Source organism: Anopheles nili, chromosome 2, assembly GCF_943737925.1.
Source record: "Anopheles nili chromosome 2, idAnoNiliSN_F5_01, whole genome shotgun sequence".
NCBI classification, from domain to species: domain Eukaryota; kingdom Metazoa; phylum Arthropoda; class Insecta; order Diptera; family Culicidae; genus Anopheles; species Anopheles nili.
Window position 1 is genome coordinate 68,836,672 of NC_071291.1, and position 14,073 is coordinate 68,850,744.

General features: G+C 46.8%; 1 protein-coding gene across 1 annotated transcript in view; it reads right to left on the minus strand.

Moving 5' to 3' along the window:
• Positions 1-13,301, minus strand: part of LOC128722192 (IQ motif and SEC7 domain-containing protein 2-like) — a 56,025-nt gene extending 42,724 nt beyond the window's left edge. The window contains exon 1 of the mRNA XM_053816038.1: positions 12,610-13,301. Coding sequence (XP_053672013.1) covers positions 12,610-13,301 — 692 coding nt within the window. The remainder of the gene's footprint in view (positions 1-12,609) is intronic.
• Between the last annotated feature and the right edge of the window lie 772 nt (positions 13,302-14,073).

Below are 14,073 nucleotides of genomic sequence, written 5' to 3' on the forward strand. Positions count from 1 at the left end.
TTTAACATTAACTTTGCCAGAGTTTGCAGCTTTGACACACTCTACAAAATCCGAGAAGTCATAAACTTTCTTCTTTCTTTGTAAGGACATTTCTACTTGATGGTGGAAACTGTCCGCGGACATAAACGTATGACCTGGTTCGAAATAACGTAATGTGATTTTTTGCGCTGCAATATCATCCGTGTTTATGACATAAAGCAAGTAACTGAAGAGTGCCCAATTTTTGTTTTGAGCCGCACAATTGTCTAGCCAAAGTACTATAAATTTTGCATCACGGTTTCGCAGAAAAAAGGCATGAAACGTGCTAATTAGGTCCTCTTTTTTCCTTCCAGAAACGCATTCATGCCACAGAACAGCCAGGGGTTCTAGGTTTTGCTTTGATCCTAGTGGGGCAAACGTTTCGTTAAAAACGATTATCCTTTGACTAAAAATTACCTTTTTAAACATTTCAAGGCGAGGTAGCATGATGACTTTCTCAAGATCAGCAGAAAAATACACAGTGTTTGGGGAAGGATCATTTGCATCGCTCTGATATTTTTCTCGCGCTGCTCTTGCTTTGTTTCGATGATTATCCCACTCTTGGCACTTGTCACACTCCAAATGCAGTCCGTTGTCTTCTCGATGACCCGGATTATGTATCTTATAAATTTCGCACGTTTCACACTCTTCGTGACCAAGAGTGACAAATGAAATGTTTAAATCAGATAGATTTTTTCGGTACAGCTCGTACGAACACTTCACATCCGGGTGACTCTTCTGAAAGTCTTTGTACATCTCTGATATTGTTAGGTCACTAGGCAAGTATCTACGGTTAGGGGCGTGTTCTCGCCGGTAATGAGACACGCTTGGTTTGAATGTTTCCACATGCGCGTTCAACAGGTCGCGGTCAATTTTTGGTTTTGGGGCTTTTCCCCGCTGTCCTGATGACGAAGCCACTCCTGTAGTCTGCATATTTTTCATAACTCGAACAATTATATTATCGTTGGTTTGTTTGTACCCCATGGTACACAAGAAAAACACTTTGCAAACTTCCACTTTTTCTTCCTTCTCGTCGGAAAGAAAGTATTTCACTGAACGCTGGCGTTTGTTGTCATCCTGCCCACGCCGCCTTCTGACTATTCCGATTTGCATATTACACGAAACAAAGATTTCCTGCTCCTTTTTATCCAGTGTCCAATATTCATTATTTATGGCTTGTCGTCGCTCGTGACTAATGTTTTCACTGCAATTTTTAGCACAATTGCAAGACGCGGTGACTTGGTGCTGCCGAATTCTATCTTGCACTTTTTTCTGCTTTCTACTTTCTGGGCTTTCATCGAACGTCGCCCTTTTTCGAACTTTGCCTTTTTTGGTTAAACTTTCACCTGCATTAGAGGTACCGGCGCCAGACGAAATTCCGATGGACTCAAGAGAAGCTTTTGCTTTAACAGCTGCCGCAACAAACTTTTCATAGTTAAATTCTTCACTCGAAGAAAACAGTTCACTTCGCTCTTCGTTCGACGACACTTCAGACGTAACCACGCGCGTACCCATATCGACTTATTTTAAACTTTCAACAGAATTCCGAATTAACAAACTGCGGTTTTCGTTGTCCAGATAAGAGTGATTTCTTTTTTAACATTTTCATCGTCTTATATACAGATTTTTATTTTATTGCTTAGTGAGTGCCAGCGAGAAGGAAGATATTGCACCTGAACACAAATGGTGCCTAATGATTACCTAATTCTTGGTCCTTCGTAGGTATCCTTTTTAGGTACATTTTTATTGCTAGTTTCCGTTCTCGTCCGTTCTTACCTATTCTCATTGATTCGTCCTAAAAAAACTAAAACTGAACCTTTTTTTGTCTTCAGTTGTTTACCCCTTATTTCCTGTACGATAAATTGTCCTGTTCCTAAGAGAAACTCTGGGTCAATCGAACTCTTGGTGGACTCTAACCCTTTCCATTCCTTGCCGCCTCATCCCGTCCCTATCACATGTCGTCGAGCAAAATCCACTTGGTCCGCCTGCCCGGCGAGTCCTAAGCAGCAGCGTTGTAGATCCACTGATCCACTGGACTTACGGTTGTTTTGCTTTGTAGTGGCGTTTACGGCTGTCTTGCTTAGCACGCACCGCTTTCGCGTGGAGTTACGGTAAAACGGCTTGTTGAATTTACCTGTTTAACGTTCGAATTTCGCTTTACGCTTTTGACACAAGGTATATCTTAGTTCACAAAGCATAAAAATAACAAAAACTCAAAATTGACAAAAATTGGAGTTACGGTTGTCTTTCTTTGTAGGGCAGTATGCGTTAGACTTCACATGTTTCAAACTTCACATGCTTACTCATTTTCTTTCAAACTACGCCAGCGCCCTCTATGCGGCGATATCATGAAACATAAAAAGCTGTCAAGCTTGAAGCTTTCCGTTGCATCGAGCAAAACGGTAGAGCTTTTCTGCATCGTAACGGTTAATGTAAGAAGTTCGAACCGGTTTTGTCATACAATGGTAAGCCGGAACGAAGGAAGACGGTGCAAATTGACACCTAGAAGGTAGTAAAAACGAAAAAAATAGGAAAGGAGGGAAACAGAGGACGAATTGTAGAATAAAAGCACAAGGAAGAGCTACAATGAACGTGAAGGTACAATTTGATGTCGATAGTAAGTCTTGTTGCACATGAGGGTGGCTTGGATCGGTTTGGTAACCAACCAGCGAGCGACGTTGCAGCAGTAATACGATGCAAATAAGGCCCCATTCGTGGTGCGGCATCAGATGGTGATCATGTAAATGAGAAGAAGCCACCTCGCGGTGAAGCATGAGCAATGTCCATCGCCTCATCGGAGAACGTTAAGTCGAGAAAGAGCGCGAAACGAGGAGAATGAGCAAACGCAAATTGCTCCTCCACGCCGATGATATCATAAATGGCACACTTATGCTCGAGCGGGGTTTAAAAGAGGAGTTCCTTCTGCCTTTTCCGCCACGTTTAATCATCTACCGACGAGTGGCCGGCACGCGCTGACAGCGTCCATTGGATGCGATAGGAGTAAAATTGATTCCCGGTACTAAATGGACAGGAGGAAACGTGGGCAAAATTACCGACCAAGACAGAAAGGAAGAAGCGAGTGTTTCATGCGCGATCATTTACATACGCCTGTGGGTGGGAAATGGGCCGGTGGAGAAGCCCTCTTCTGTCAGTGGATCGGAAAATTGCTCACACTCTAATAGCTACCCTTCTCGGCGACGGCCAGTAGCCAGTTACCGCGATCGGTGCGCTTAGTTGCGTAAGCAGATGCGCTCTGACGGGGGGTTACGTTGCTGCAATCGCTCAAAGACAAGAGAGCGAGAGTAAATGAAACAAAGCAAGAATTTGGGGCAATTTTTGCAAACAATGCAATCGTCGTTAAAATGATAGTGGATTGCTTTCGATGTTGGGTAAAATCTGCGTGAAATAAAAGTGCACGTTCACGAAGATTGTACCCCTAATGCGGCTGATGAAATCATGGTTCGAAGGAAGGGAAATGATTTCCGCCTTCTATTTTGACTAACAAACATTATTCCACAGCAAACACAGTAATGATTCAATTCAAGATAAATCCTCTCCAATTAGGACGTTATCGATTCGAGGATAAACGAAGCACGGAGATGCAAACAGACCCGATTCCGGCAATCATATCCAATGGAATTCCTAAAAAGCCATTTCCTCGTTCGCCTCATCTCATCACATAAAATCGATAGATAAATGGTTGACTGCCAATAAACCTTCACCGCAGCGGAGGCCACTTAACGCTCGGCCGGACGGATGCTTCTGTCGGCAGAATTTGCAAACACAATATCACCGTTTATGAACAAAAACCGCGTCATCATCTAAAAAAAATCGCACAAAAATCCTTCTCTAAGCCACCTGCTATCCGTTTGCCAGTCGGATAATCGCGGCTCGTGGAACCTTCACATTTTCGTCCGGCAGCTAACGTTCGGTTAGCTAATTGGTCTTCCTTTGGCCGGTAGCAATGGTGGGCCACGATCACGATCACGACCGCGAAGAAGAGCATCATCTTTGACCTTAATTTTTGGCACAACAAACCGTCTCTCACGGTTCGATGGCGGGTGATGACTTTCGGCTTCTGCACTTTGCGCGTATCGAAACTATCCGCAAGGTTCAAGCGCAACGGTGAACGATCGACCAATTCGCCTTCCGTTGCGTCCGCACGACCTTACGCGAGCCTCGAGTCCGCGAAAAACTCTCATTTTCCAATTAAAAAAAATAACAACAACCAACAAAGACGGAGCACGAAGGAAAAGGCGCGTGCGGAGCGTGATGGAGCCGGAGGCGCTTGCTTTTCAGTCGGGCAGTAGGTTTATTTCCCTTTGAAGGTATGCCCGTTTTGAAGGTGGCTCATCGTTTGAGCCACCGGCGAGTTTGGTGCGCGATCGATTAAACAAAAACCGGGAGGGAGCTATGCTGAGACGTGCTTTCTTTTGCTGCGAGTTCCCTCTCAGTAGGGCAGCTTTTTTTCATTTCACTGAAGCCACCTTCACGCACTGCGCTACGACTCCGAGAGGGCGTATGGACGGAACGATGGAAAAAAATCAATTTAGAGTCAGAGAAGCGCAAGGGTAAATTAAGCAAAAGTTAAAGCCTAAATTGTACGAACCAAGGGAAGCGAAAAAATGCGCTTCACCGAAGGCACTTGGTGGGAGAGTTTTCATTTTCAACATAATCCGCCACCCGGTTCGATCCACAAACACGCCAGGTTTAATATTTTGTTCCATCTGCGTTTAAGTTTCGGTTTCGCTTTCGACAGCTCGCCCATCCAAAATCCAATCCATTTCTAAGCGGATGGAAAAACAAACGCATCCGAAGCGCTGGAGGAAACGCTGTGAAGTTGCGATTTTCTACCTTCTTTTCCGATAGGCCTCACGCGCCAAGGTGAAGCCTCTCATGTCTTTTAATCCTCCATCGGAGCCCATCATACACCTCCCGCTACGATTATTATTATATCGTACCGTTTCGTTTTCGTTCACTCTTTCTCTCTCAATCGCTTTCGGCAAAAGCGCGCATCCCGATTCCGATGGTTAGCGAAAGTGAAATTTCGTGAAACATGTGTCGAACTCGATCGGTATGGGGGCACCGGATTTTAGATGGTTTGCTATGCTGGATGCTTTTTTTCTCCAGCTTCACGAAGGGACCTTAAAATATGAGCCCCCCCACTCGGATCGAAAATGGCAAACGATCCTTCGAGAGAAGCGCAAGCAAGCTTATGCGGGCTTCGATGATAACAGGGAGCTTTAACTGGCCGAACGTCACGCTCCGTAGTGGGCCAAAATTTGAATGTCAAATGGCATACGATTCAATGATGGCATCGCCGGATCATGCCGCCGGCAAGTTGACCGAAAATTGACATTTATCGGCCCGCTGTTAATGGGCGTATTATGGATGTTAAGTGGGAACCATTAGGGGACAAAAAAGGGAAAGTTTCAGGCTCCAGTCTACTATCACGGGACGTCCCTTTAGACACAGGGCATTTAGGCTACGAGCACCGGAGAAAGGGCACAAGAATACAGCCGACAGTTCTTTCCCGTTTCGAGCATGTTTTACCGCCCCATGCATAACGGATACGAGAGTTTTCTCCTTCCCGCACAATTATCACCTGCGCGAGGCGCTTTTAAGCTGGGAATACTAATTTTTCGCACCACCAGCATAACCTTCGAAACGCTCCCTGTGGCGGGACAGTGGAACAAAAACCGCGAAAGAGGAAAAGATGCGCGCGATTCAGGCCAAGCATACAATTAGCACCCTCTCCCGGACTGCCACGATGGCTTGATTATCACGCGGTGACTGATAGTGTACGAGGCTAGTCTTTTCCCTGAATTATCGGCTTCATTCCGTCTCGGTGGATGATTCGCGGCGTTGGCATAAATTCCTATCCCGAAGCGCGCCCCGTCAACGGGAAACGGGTGGAATTTGTTCGTCACGATCGTGCCACCGTGTACGAGTGTATGTAAATGAAGGCATTACCATCTTTCGGAGGCCGCATCCGCTGCGCCGATCGACGCCGACTGGGTGACTTCAACGGGCGGTTAAGTGGCGAACTTACCGTCACGTTTCTTCGGCAGGTGTAGGTTTCGATAGTGAGCCCAGCGTGATCATCGTTATTTCGCATCGAAGTGGCTAGTAATCAACTTCATCCACGCATCATTCCGAGCCGCCCCGCTGGGAGATAGATTGCATTGCGCCACCGATTAGCATGCTTGCGCTCTTGAGATTGTTGAAAAATACCGTTCTTGGCTTCTCTTACCGATTTCGGAAGCTGATGAGACTAAATTTGAGCTCATTTCTAGCTAATACTATACCATTTTGTGACATTTGTAAATTAGAGACCAATAAATATTAAGTTGTATCTAAACCTTTGACGAGTCTTATTAGAAAATATAAAAATATATTCAACTGCCGGGGCAAATATCAGTTGATTTAAGAAAATATACAATTGCCAAATGTGCTGCTTATCCTTATACAGCTTTACAAATTGGACCAATTTTCCCCATTTCACAAAGCGTTCCAGTTTCTGGACCAGCGTAGCCGCCATTATGAGTTTTCACCAGTGGCCAGCTTGTGGATGGTTGCGCATCAAGCAACGTCCCTCCTGTTGATCATCCCCGGTCCAGTTGAGGTGTTACACTCGAAGGACTTTCGCCCCAATCGCGGGCAAGTCGCGATGCTATATGGAGCGTATTTTATTGAGGAGCAGTGCCGCCAAGCAAAATGGAAGCGAACCACAAAGGGAGAATGATGAATGATATCTTTTTTTCTACATATTTACGGTAAAAGCTAAAATAAAAAAAAATGGTTCTCATTAACTAAAGGCTAGCGTTATTTCGCTAAGCTTTCTGAGCTGAATGAGTCGTGTATAATGATGTGCTTATTTTTAGCAAAAACATTGACCTTCTCTTAGCGAGCTAATTAAAATTTGCTTTTTGTTGGACGCCCATTCTGCTACTCATCGTGACGAGAAGCTATTTTAACCACCCCGTTTAGCCACCGTTTAAAGCAATATCCGGGTCTAGGAGCGCATCCAATAGCTCAATATCTGAACTGTCGATAAGTTCTCTTCGTCACGATCGCGATATCGACTGGAGTGACGGAAAAATCAGCAATGTTGCTTAAAGTTTAGGAGCGTATTTTCGCGGCTTTGTCGTCGTCCACGAAGGGATGTACTATCGCGATTGAGCTGGGCCTTGAATTTTTTTAATTTTACCCAATTTTCTTCAATTCATGGCCCAACATCGGTATCCGTTCCGCCAAGGTATCGCATAATTCCCGTGTACCTTTAGCCTTTAGATAAGGATCGCACGATCAAGCATGAACATGAACCGAGCAGTACCGCAGCATGGCATGGACTCATTACCACTTTTCCAGCTTTGCGGTCACCGACGACGACCACGACAACTACCAAGACGATGGCGATGAAGGCTTTGTTGCGGTCGTCTAAGGCAGCCCCACGAGAGCGGTCGGCCATGTATGCTTGACTTATGTCTACACGTTTCCATTGTGACGCTTCTTCAGCGTCAGTTTACGACCAGCAGGGGGCTGATGACGCTGAAGGCAAATAATCAAGCCCAGCCGGTCCTCTGGCCGTAACCGCATGGTACTGTACGGCGAAACACAACTGATGAGTCACCGCGCAGATGGACAAACGTGTGATCGGTTCGCTCGTCTACGTATCCGACACAGGAAGCGCCTATCTTCGCCTAATGGATAGGGCGAACTCTATTGGCGGCAGACCATTTGGAAACTGTCTTTGCACGCCCTTGTCCTTTATGGGTGTCGATTTAATTGAATTCGCCACAGCATCCCATCGCAGGCGCTAATGCACGTTGGGACTTGCATGTACTGGGGAAAATGATGATGGCGCTCAAATTGGCTTTTTTCCACTTGGGTTTGCGTAATCGTTAGTCGTCCGTTTGGATGTGACGCCAAACTTGACCTCTAACTGTCTTGTCGCCTTCGAAAGAAGCCCAAGAGCTGGGGCAATCAGCAAGGAATGGTAAAAAAAGTAGCAACCTACACTTCGTAGTCAAAGTGATTAAGGTAATAATTGGGTTTGACAAAAAGCGAAGTAATTAACTTGTGGATAAACGTACGAGAAGATAAAACAAGCAAAGTACCTTGGACAAAGATGTGACATTTTAGTTTTAATTAAGCTACATTTCACAGGGACAAACCATTCGTAACATAGACAGAAAAAGAGGTTTTCAATAACATCACAGTTTTGCAAAAATAAGTACTGTAGTAAATCATTTAGGCTGCTAAATTACACTGACTTTGAACTTCAGATTGTAGTTCATTCAAGGGCTGGCATTATGTAGAAAAGCTCACCAACCACGCCGAACCTTTCCCCTTCACCAACGCGACAGTAAATAATCAGTAAACATAGACCCTATACTTGCAGAATCAATTGACAGCCGGACGTCCTTCCACGGTCAATTTAATAAAAGGCCGCAAAATGCTTTATCAACTTGCCCTTCGCTTCGCTGCTTGATGGCGATAGTTATCAAGGTTGCCGCATGGGGAACTGACTCAACCAGGACCACGACTATAGCTCAGCCATAAGCTCTTTCACACCTTTCACAATCAGTGCCACTCGAGATGAGAGGTCACGATTTCTGAAGCTTTTCCTCGCTTCAAAATGGCCCGCGGATGGGTGGGACACCGGTTGATAAAAGGCGTGAATGTCAATGTCACGTACATACTCATTGTGACAAGTCGCGAGTCAATTTCAACTGCGGCCACGGAACGTGATAATTTTCTCCACGTCTCGCGTTCCATTTTCAACCGCGTGCAACTCGCAGTCGCAACGAAATGAGGCCTAGTGCATGTTTTATCTGCACCCGTCACCGCACGTCTGACAGCTGGGTGGTAACGAACCGATAAAGTCCTTGCAGTCGGCACTGCAATTTATGGACTCCGATCAATACAATGAAAGTGAAACGAGCTCATTCGTTGTGCTCATCGCCGTGTGAGTGTTCACCGTAAACCTAACCTGAAGTCGTGCTCACTCTGCTGGGGGGAGTGGAGCATTGTATTCTAAATTTTGACTCATGTTCGACACCCAACTGGACGGGCGCCGACTTTTTTTATTGCTTCATGCACATCAGCACAAACAAACTTCCTCGAGCGGGCTCCAAATCTGTGTAAACAAACGATTTTACACCACCCCCGAACGCAGGCTGACGTGCCACGACATGACAGCTGAAGGAACGCGCTAGAAACGTGTTACCTCCCGCGTTCTACGAAGTGACGTCTGAAGTACACGCAGCGGCACACACGTCAGATCCCACACTCGCGGCTATATCGAAAACCCACTCATAATACATCACACACCAGCTTGGTTTAGCGCTCGCCAACACGCTAGGTCGCTTGTTTTTTCGAACAATCAGATCTAGACGCTTGGCTCTCTTCCAGCACCGATTGTGCTGGAAAGGGAACTAGATCTAGAAGCAGGGCGGCAACGTGTCCTTCGCCCCGTGAGGGAATCCGTTGGGGTAGCAGTAATTAATTCTCGATCGTGCGCGTGCGTTCTCTCCCGAGCCGGTGTTGGGAGGTGTTTGCCTCCAGTGTGACCTTTACAGTTACCTCCGCACGATCCGTGAGTGTCAGGCGTGTTCGTTTAGTCCACCAGGACTGTGTCTCTGTGAGGAAGCTGGCACGTTGGAGTTCTACAAAACACGATGTGATAAATGGCCGCAGGGTGATGAATGAACTTTAGGGAGGAGCACTGTTTCACGGAACTGAACGAATGGTAGGAGCTTTTACATTCATTGGCTTCGTGGAGCCTCACGTGGCTAAGCATCCACGTTAGAAACTTGATCAATAGGAAGTTGATCAGATCGTCGGTTCTTAATAGCTATACTTCCATCTCGTGTAGTTCTCACATCCCAAGCTCGACAGCTTAAACAATCATCTAAACTGGAGCTACCGGTTGCGAGGCACCCTTATTGCAGTAGATGCCAGTTTTTCTTCCAATATAACAACTATGTACCTTCCCATGAGTCTCAGCGCCGCTAGCGTGCACCTACCCGCAGATCAAGGTGATCACGAGGGAGATCGTGAGAATTGCACGGTTTTATGACTGGTTATTTTTAGTGTCCGGGAGCTAGAATTGCTCCAGCGTTCCCTGCTTCATCTGGTTGCATTGCACGAACGCAAACTGCAACTGCATGTGCATGCTGGAAGCGGGTTCCGTCCACCTTGCAGCTTGAGTGCATTTACTGAGCAGCAACTCACAACCGTGTTCTCGCACCGGGGTTCCACAGCCGTTTTCGAAAGGTAGCCCGCCTGTGGCGGAGTTTTATTACAAAACACGTATCGCCGAGTGAACTGCAGTTTGCAGCAGCTCGCAGAACGTTGGAGCAATAATAGCCAAAGGGTTTTGGGACAACTCGCAACCCTGCCCGGTTGGTGCAGGTTTCGAAATGCAGTCCTTCCACCCATACGTTCGCCTCGCCGTTCTCGCCGATCGGTGTAGATCCCAAATCGGTTAATTATAATCTGTCGCGGCGCGTTGCGCTGATTTCGAACAAGATATTCCAATAAACCTCAACCGGCAGCTTCTCTGTGGGAGTCAACCTACCTACCGGTCAGGCGATCGGTTATGATCGGCAAAACATCGATCAATCGCAACGGTAAGACCCTTTCACAAATCCTTCCGATCGGTGGGGAATTCCACGGCTCCACTCATCCGAATCGCGATGCTAATGAAGCAGCCAGGCAGGAAGACCCAAACACGAACGTTCTTACACGGTTCACAAGTACCTCAGCCACAGCTGCGAAAGGTCGGCGTTCTGGGAACGGAAACGTGTAATTTTCGGCCTAATTCGATAGTCATGCATCGATGTGTGCCTCTCCCGGACGTGGCATGGGTCAATTTTTTTACGTCTCTCCGCTAAATCCAATCCATCTTCTAGGCGTATTTGTCTATCTTTCTCAGCTTCTCCCCACCAATGTTGTCCTAATTGCCGACAGTTTTTGTTTGCCCACCGCTTCTCAAGGATGCTGACTACAATGTTTGTTTTTGTGTCCATTCCACAGATTCCACCGGGCTAGTTGGTAAAGAAGTGAGGGTTTTTCTGTAAGATTTATTAGCTCAGAGAGGAAAGGAAGACCCGCAGGTGGTGCGGATCAACGCGCAGTGACAAAGAAGCTGTTGTTAGACGTAACCGGACTCGTAAGGTCGCCGGGCAACTTCATGCAATCCCCCGGCAGGTTCTCCGAAATTCGATTAAGACATCGGTTGGGGAGTTGCGTTTCTCGCCACCGCAACAGTGCGGTGCGCGTGTGGATGAATTATATCGGCATGAAATTCGATTTCTCACGCTGATGGCCGCCTTCCGTTAGCCACCTGCCAGATGCTGTTTCCATCTCCCGACCAACGCTGACCCAATCTGGTCGGACAGAACACGTCTAATGGCGGTCTAATGGTGTGGCTAATCTCCGCCCAATCGAAAAATAAAATGCGCCTGCCGCAAAACCATCCCGGGCTTACATCGTTTGTGGTTCCAAAAGCCAACAACTGGGCACTTTTGCACTTTGCACCACCATGCTCAGGTCAGATTGAGGTTATAGGGCATCCCAATTTGCTTAGTTCATTCCAGTGCGTATTTTTAAGAGGATCTGCTAGCGGGACTAGAGCGATTTATATAATCGAGCCCAAATGGCCTGCTCATTTTAGATGGAACCTGATTAAAGGGCTACTACCTCAGGTTTATCAGCGATCAGGGATTGCCTTCTTTTGCAAGTAGAGGGGCACAAAAAAAGAGCCAGATTTCCATCTGCGCCTCTCAAAACGTGCCACGACGCTGATTTGCTTGCACTTTCTGTTACGCGATACAAACCGAGGAGTCATTTTCCCACGCATTTAATGATATTTTTTTGTATCTTCTCGCTCTTTAACGGCATGCGCACCGGGGATTGGTTTGTCTTAGCTTTTATTTTCACAAATTAAAAGCAAACAAAACTTGTCAACTTGATATCTGTTACCCTTCAAAAGGGGTAAAAAATGCCAGTAGCTTGGGAGAGAAAAAATGGTAATTGCGTACAGCTTCGTGGATGGTGGAGATGCAACTCCCATTCCAGCTCGAGTGATGTAAAGCCATTTGTAGGGGCATGGGAGGTTAGATAAATTCACCGATAGAGCGCAACCGCATAAAACGCGTCAGCTTTCGCTGCTTCAATTAAAACCGGTGCTTCTCAAACGCTCGTAATGGTGGCGTTGTTTAAGACGCTGCTTATAAAAATGCATAACGATGGCATGAAAAATTCATTAAATTCAATTCGTCACGAGATGTTTAGGACGTTCGTTACTTATCTGCATCCTTTCCCACGGCGTGTGCGTGTTAGTGTCATTTTTTACCGGAACAGAAATTACCTGCAATCAAAGAAACAAACAAAAACGTTGTTAGTAAAGCAGGTTGGGAGTTCATTTTGAAGATGATATTTGATCAAGTATAGTTCAAGGACTTGGTCTAATTGCTCAAAAAACATCACACTCTTACTCGACGAATAGGTCCGACGAATTGCCTTCTGCTAGAGAGAAGTAATTTTCTCACTTTTCCCTCCCAGAAATACGTAGTCTCTCACCTGACAATCGTCGCGTGGTGGCTGGTGTGGCTTTCCGTTTCCTTCTTACGCCCGGAGTAGCTCACTACCGTGATTTGGCGCGTTTGTGTCCGCACGACCCGCCTCACGCGGCTCCTACCATCACCTACCAGCACAATCGTTCGCTTCTTGCCGCTTCCACCACTCGCATTGCTTCCACTTCCGGCGGTCGTCGTCGTGTCACTCAGGATACTGCCCGATCCGGACGCATGTCCATGATGATGATGATGATGATGGTTATTATTGCTATCACCACCGGCACTGCCACCACTCCCACTGATAAGACTGCTGCCCTTTTCCGACCCTCGGCTGTCGATCTTATCGCTAAGATCGAAGTACCCACCGCCGGACGAACTTCCGCTTCCACCGGACAGCAGATGGTGCGGGAAGTACTTGTGGTATTTATCCGACGAGGACGAACTGCCAACATTGCCCACCGATCCACCGAAGGCGTTCTGGTACTTCAATTTTTCACCATCGCTGTGCTGCAGGTGATGATGTCTCGGCGATGACCGCGACTTTCGCTCCCGTTCGTGATGATGGGGCGAAGGTGAGTGGTAGTGGCGGTGATGTGCGGACTTGTAATGATGATGGTGATGATGGTGATGATGATGATGCCCGTGTTGCCCATGGTGAGTGTCCCCGCCGCGTGGGTACAGCTCCGAATCGAGCATCGTTGTTTGGTGGTTATTTGCTGCTTTTTGAATGTTTCGAGGATCGTACGTCCCTTAGGGCAGTCCTCCCACTAGGGGCGCCACGGCTCTAGGGGTGGCCCCAAGCACCGGAAGTGAGTGTACCACGGGTCGAGGGAACACACGTACGCGTATTGACCCCGCGTGGGGTTAATATTGCGGTGAGAAGGAACTCAAGAAGACAGCAGGTGGGACGACAATCAAGCACGCCCGGCAGAAGCACACGTGTACGAAGGACCACCGGCGAAGGAAAACGTCCCAACATTGGGTTCACTTTCTCCAAAAAAACAAACCCGAATTCAATCAAACCGCCTCCGTATCGACGGCGCAATAATCTTCAATCGTTGGTATCAATTATTGCTTGGCATGTTTCTTGCTGATAACATCAGGAACCTGCGGCTTGTAGCATGTTGACCATTTTTTTGGAGTCACTTTCGATAACAACGTACACTTTTTAAACTCTCACTTGTTAATCGACCGGTTTTTAACTCGAAAGTTCGTTGAATAAATTTCGTAACAATAATTTCTTCGATATTTGCCGTCACTTAACTGTTGCTTCTCGTTGTGGGAAAAACTGTAAAGTAAAGTTTCCGGATCTAGTTATTGCTGCTGCCTTCTCGGTTAAAATTTCTCCTAACACGCCTCCGTGTGTGCACGTGTGAGCTGTAAGCATTCCGTCTGTTCGAGCATTCTAAACTCCTATTAAGCTGTCACCCTGTCTGCTGACTCAATCACCGGGGAATTCCAAAATATC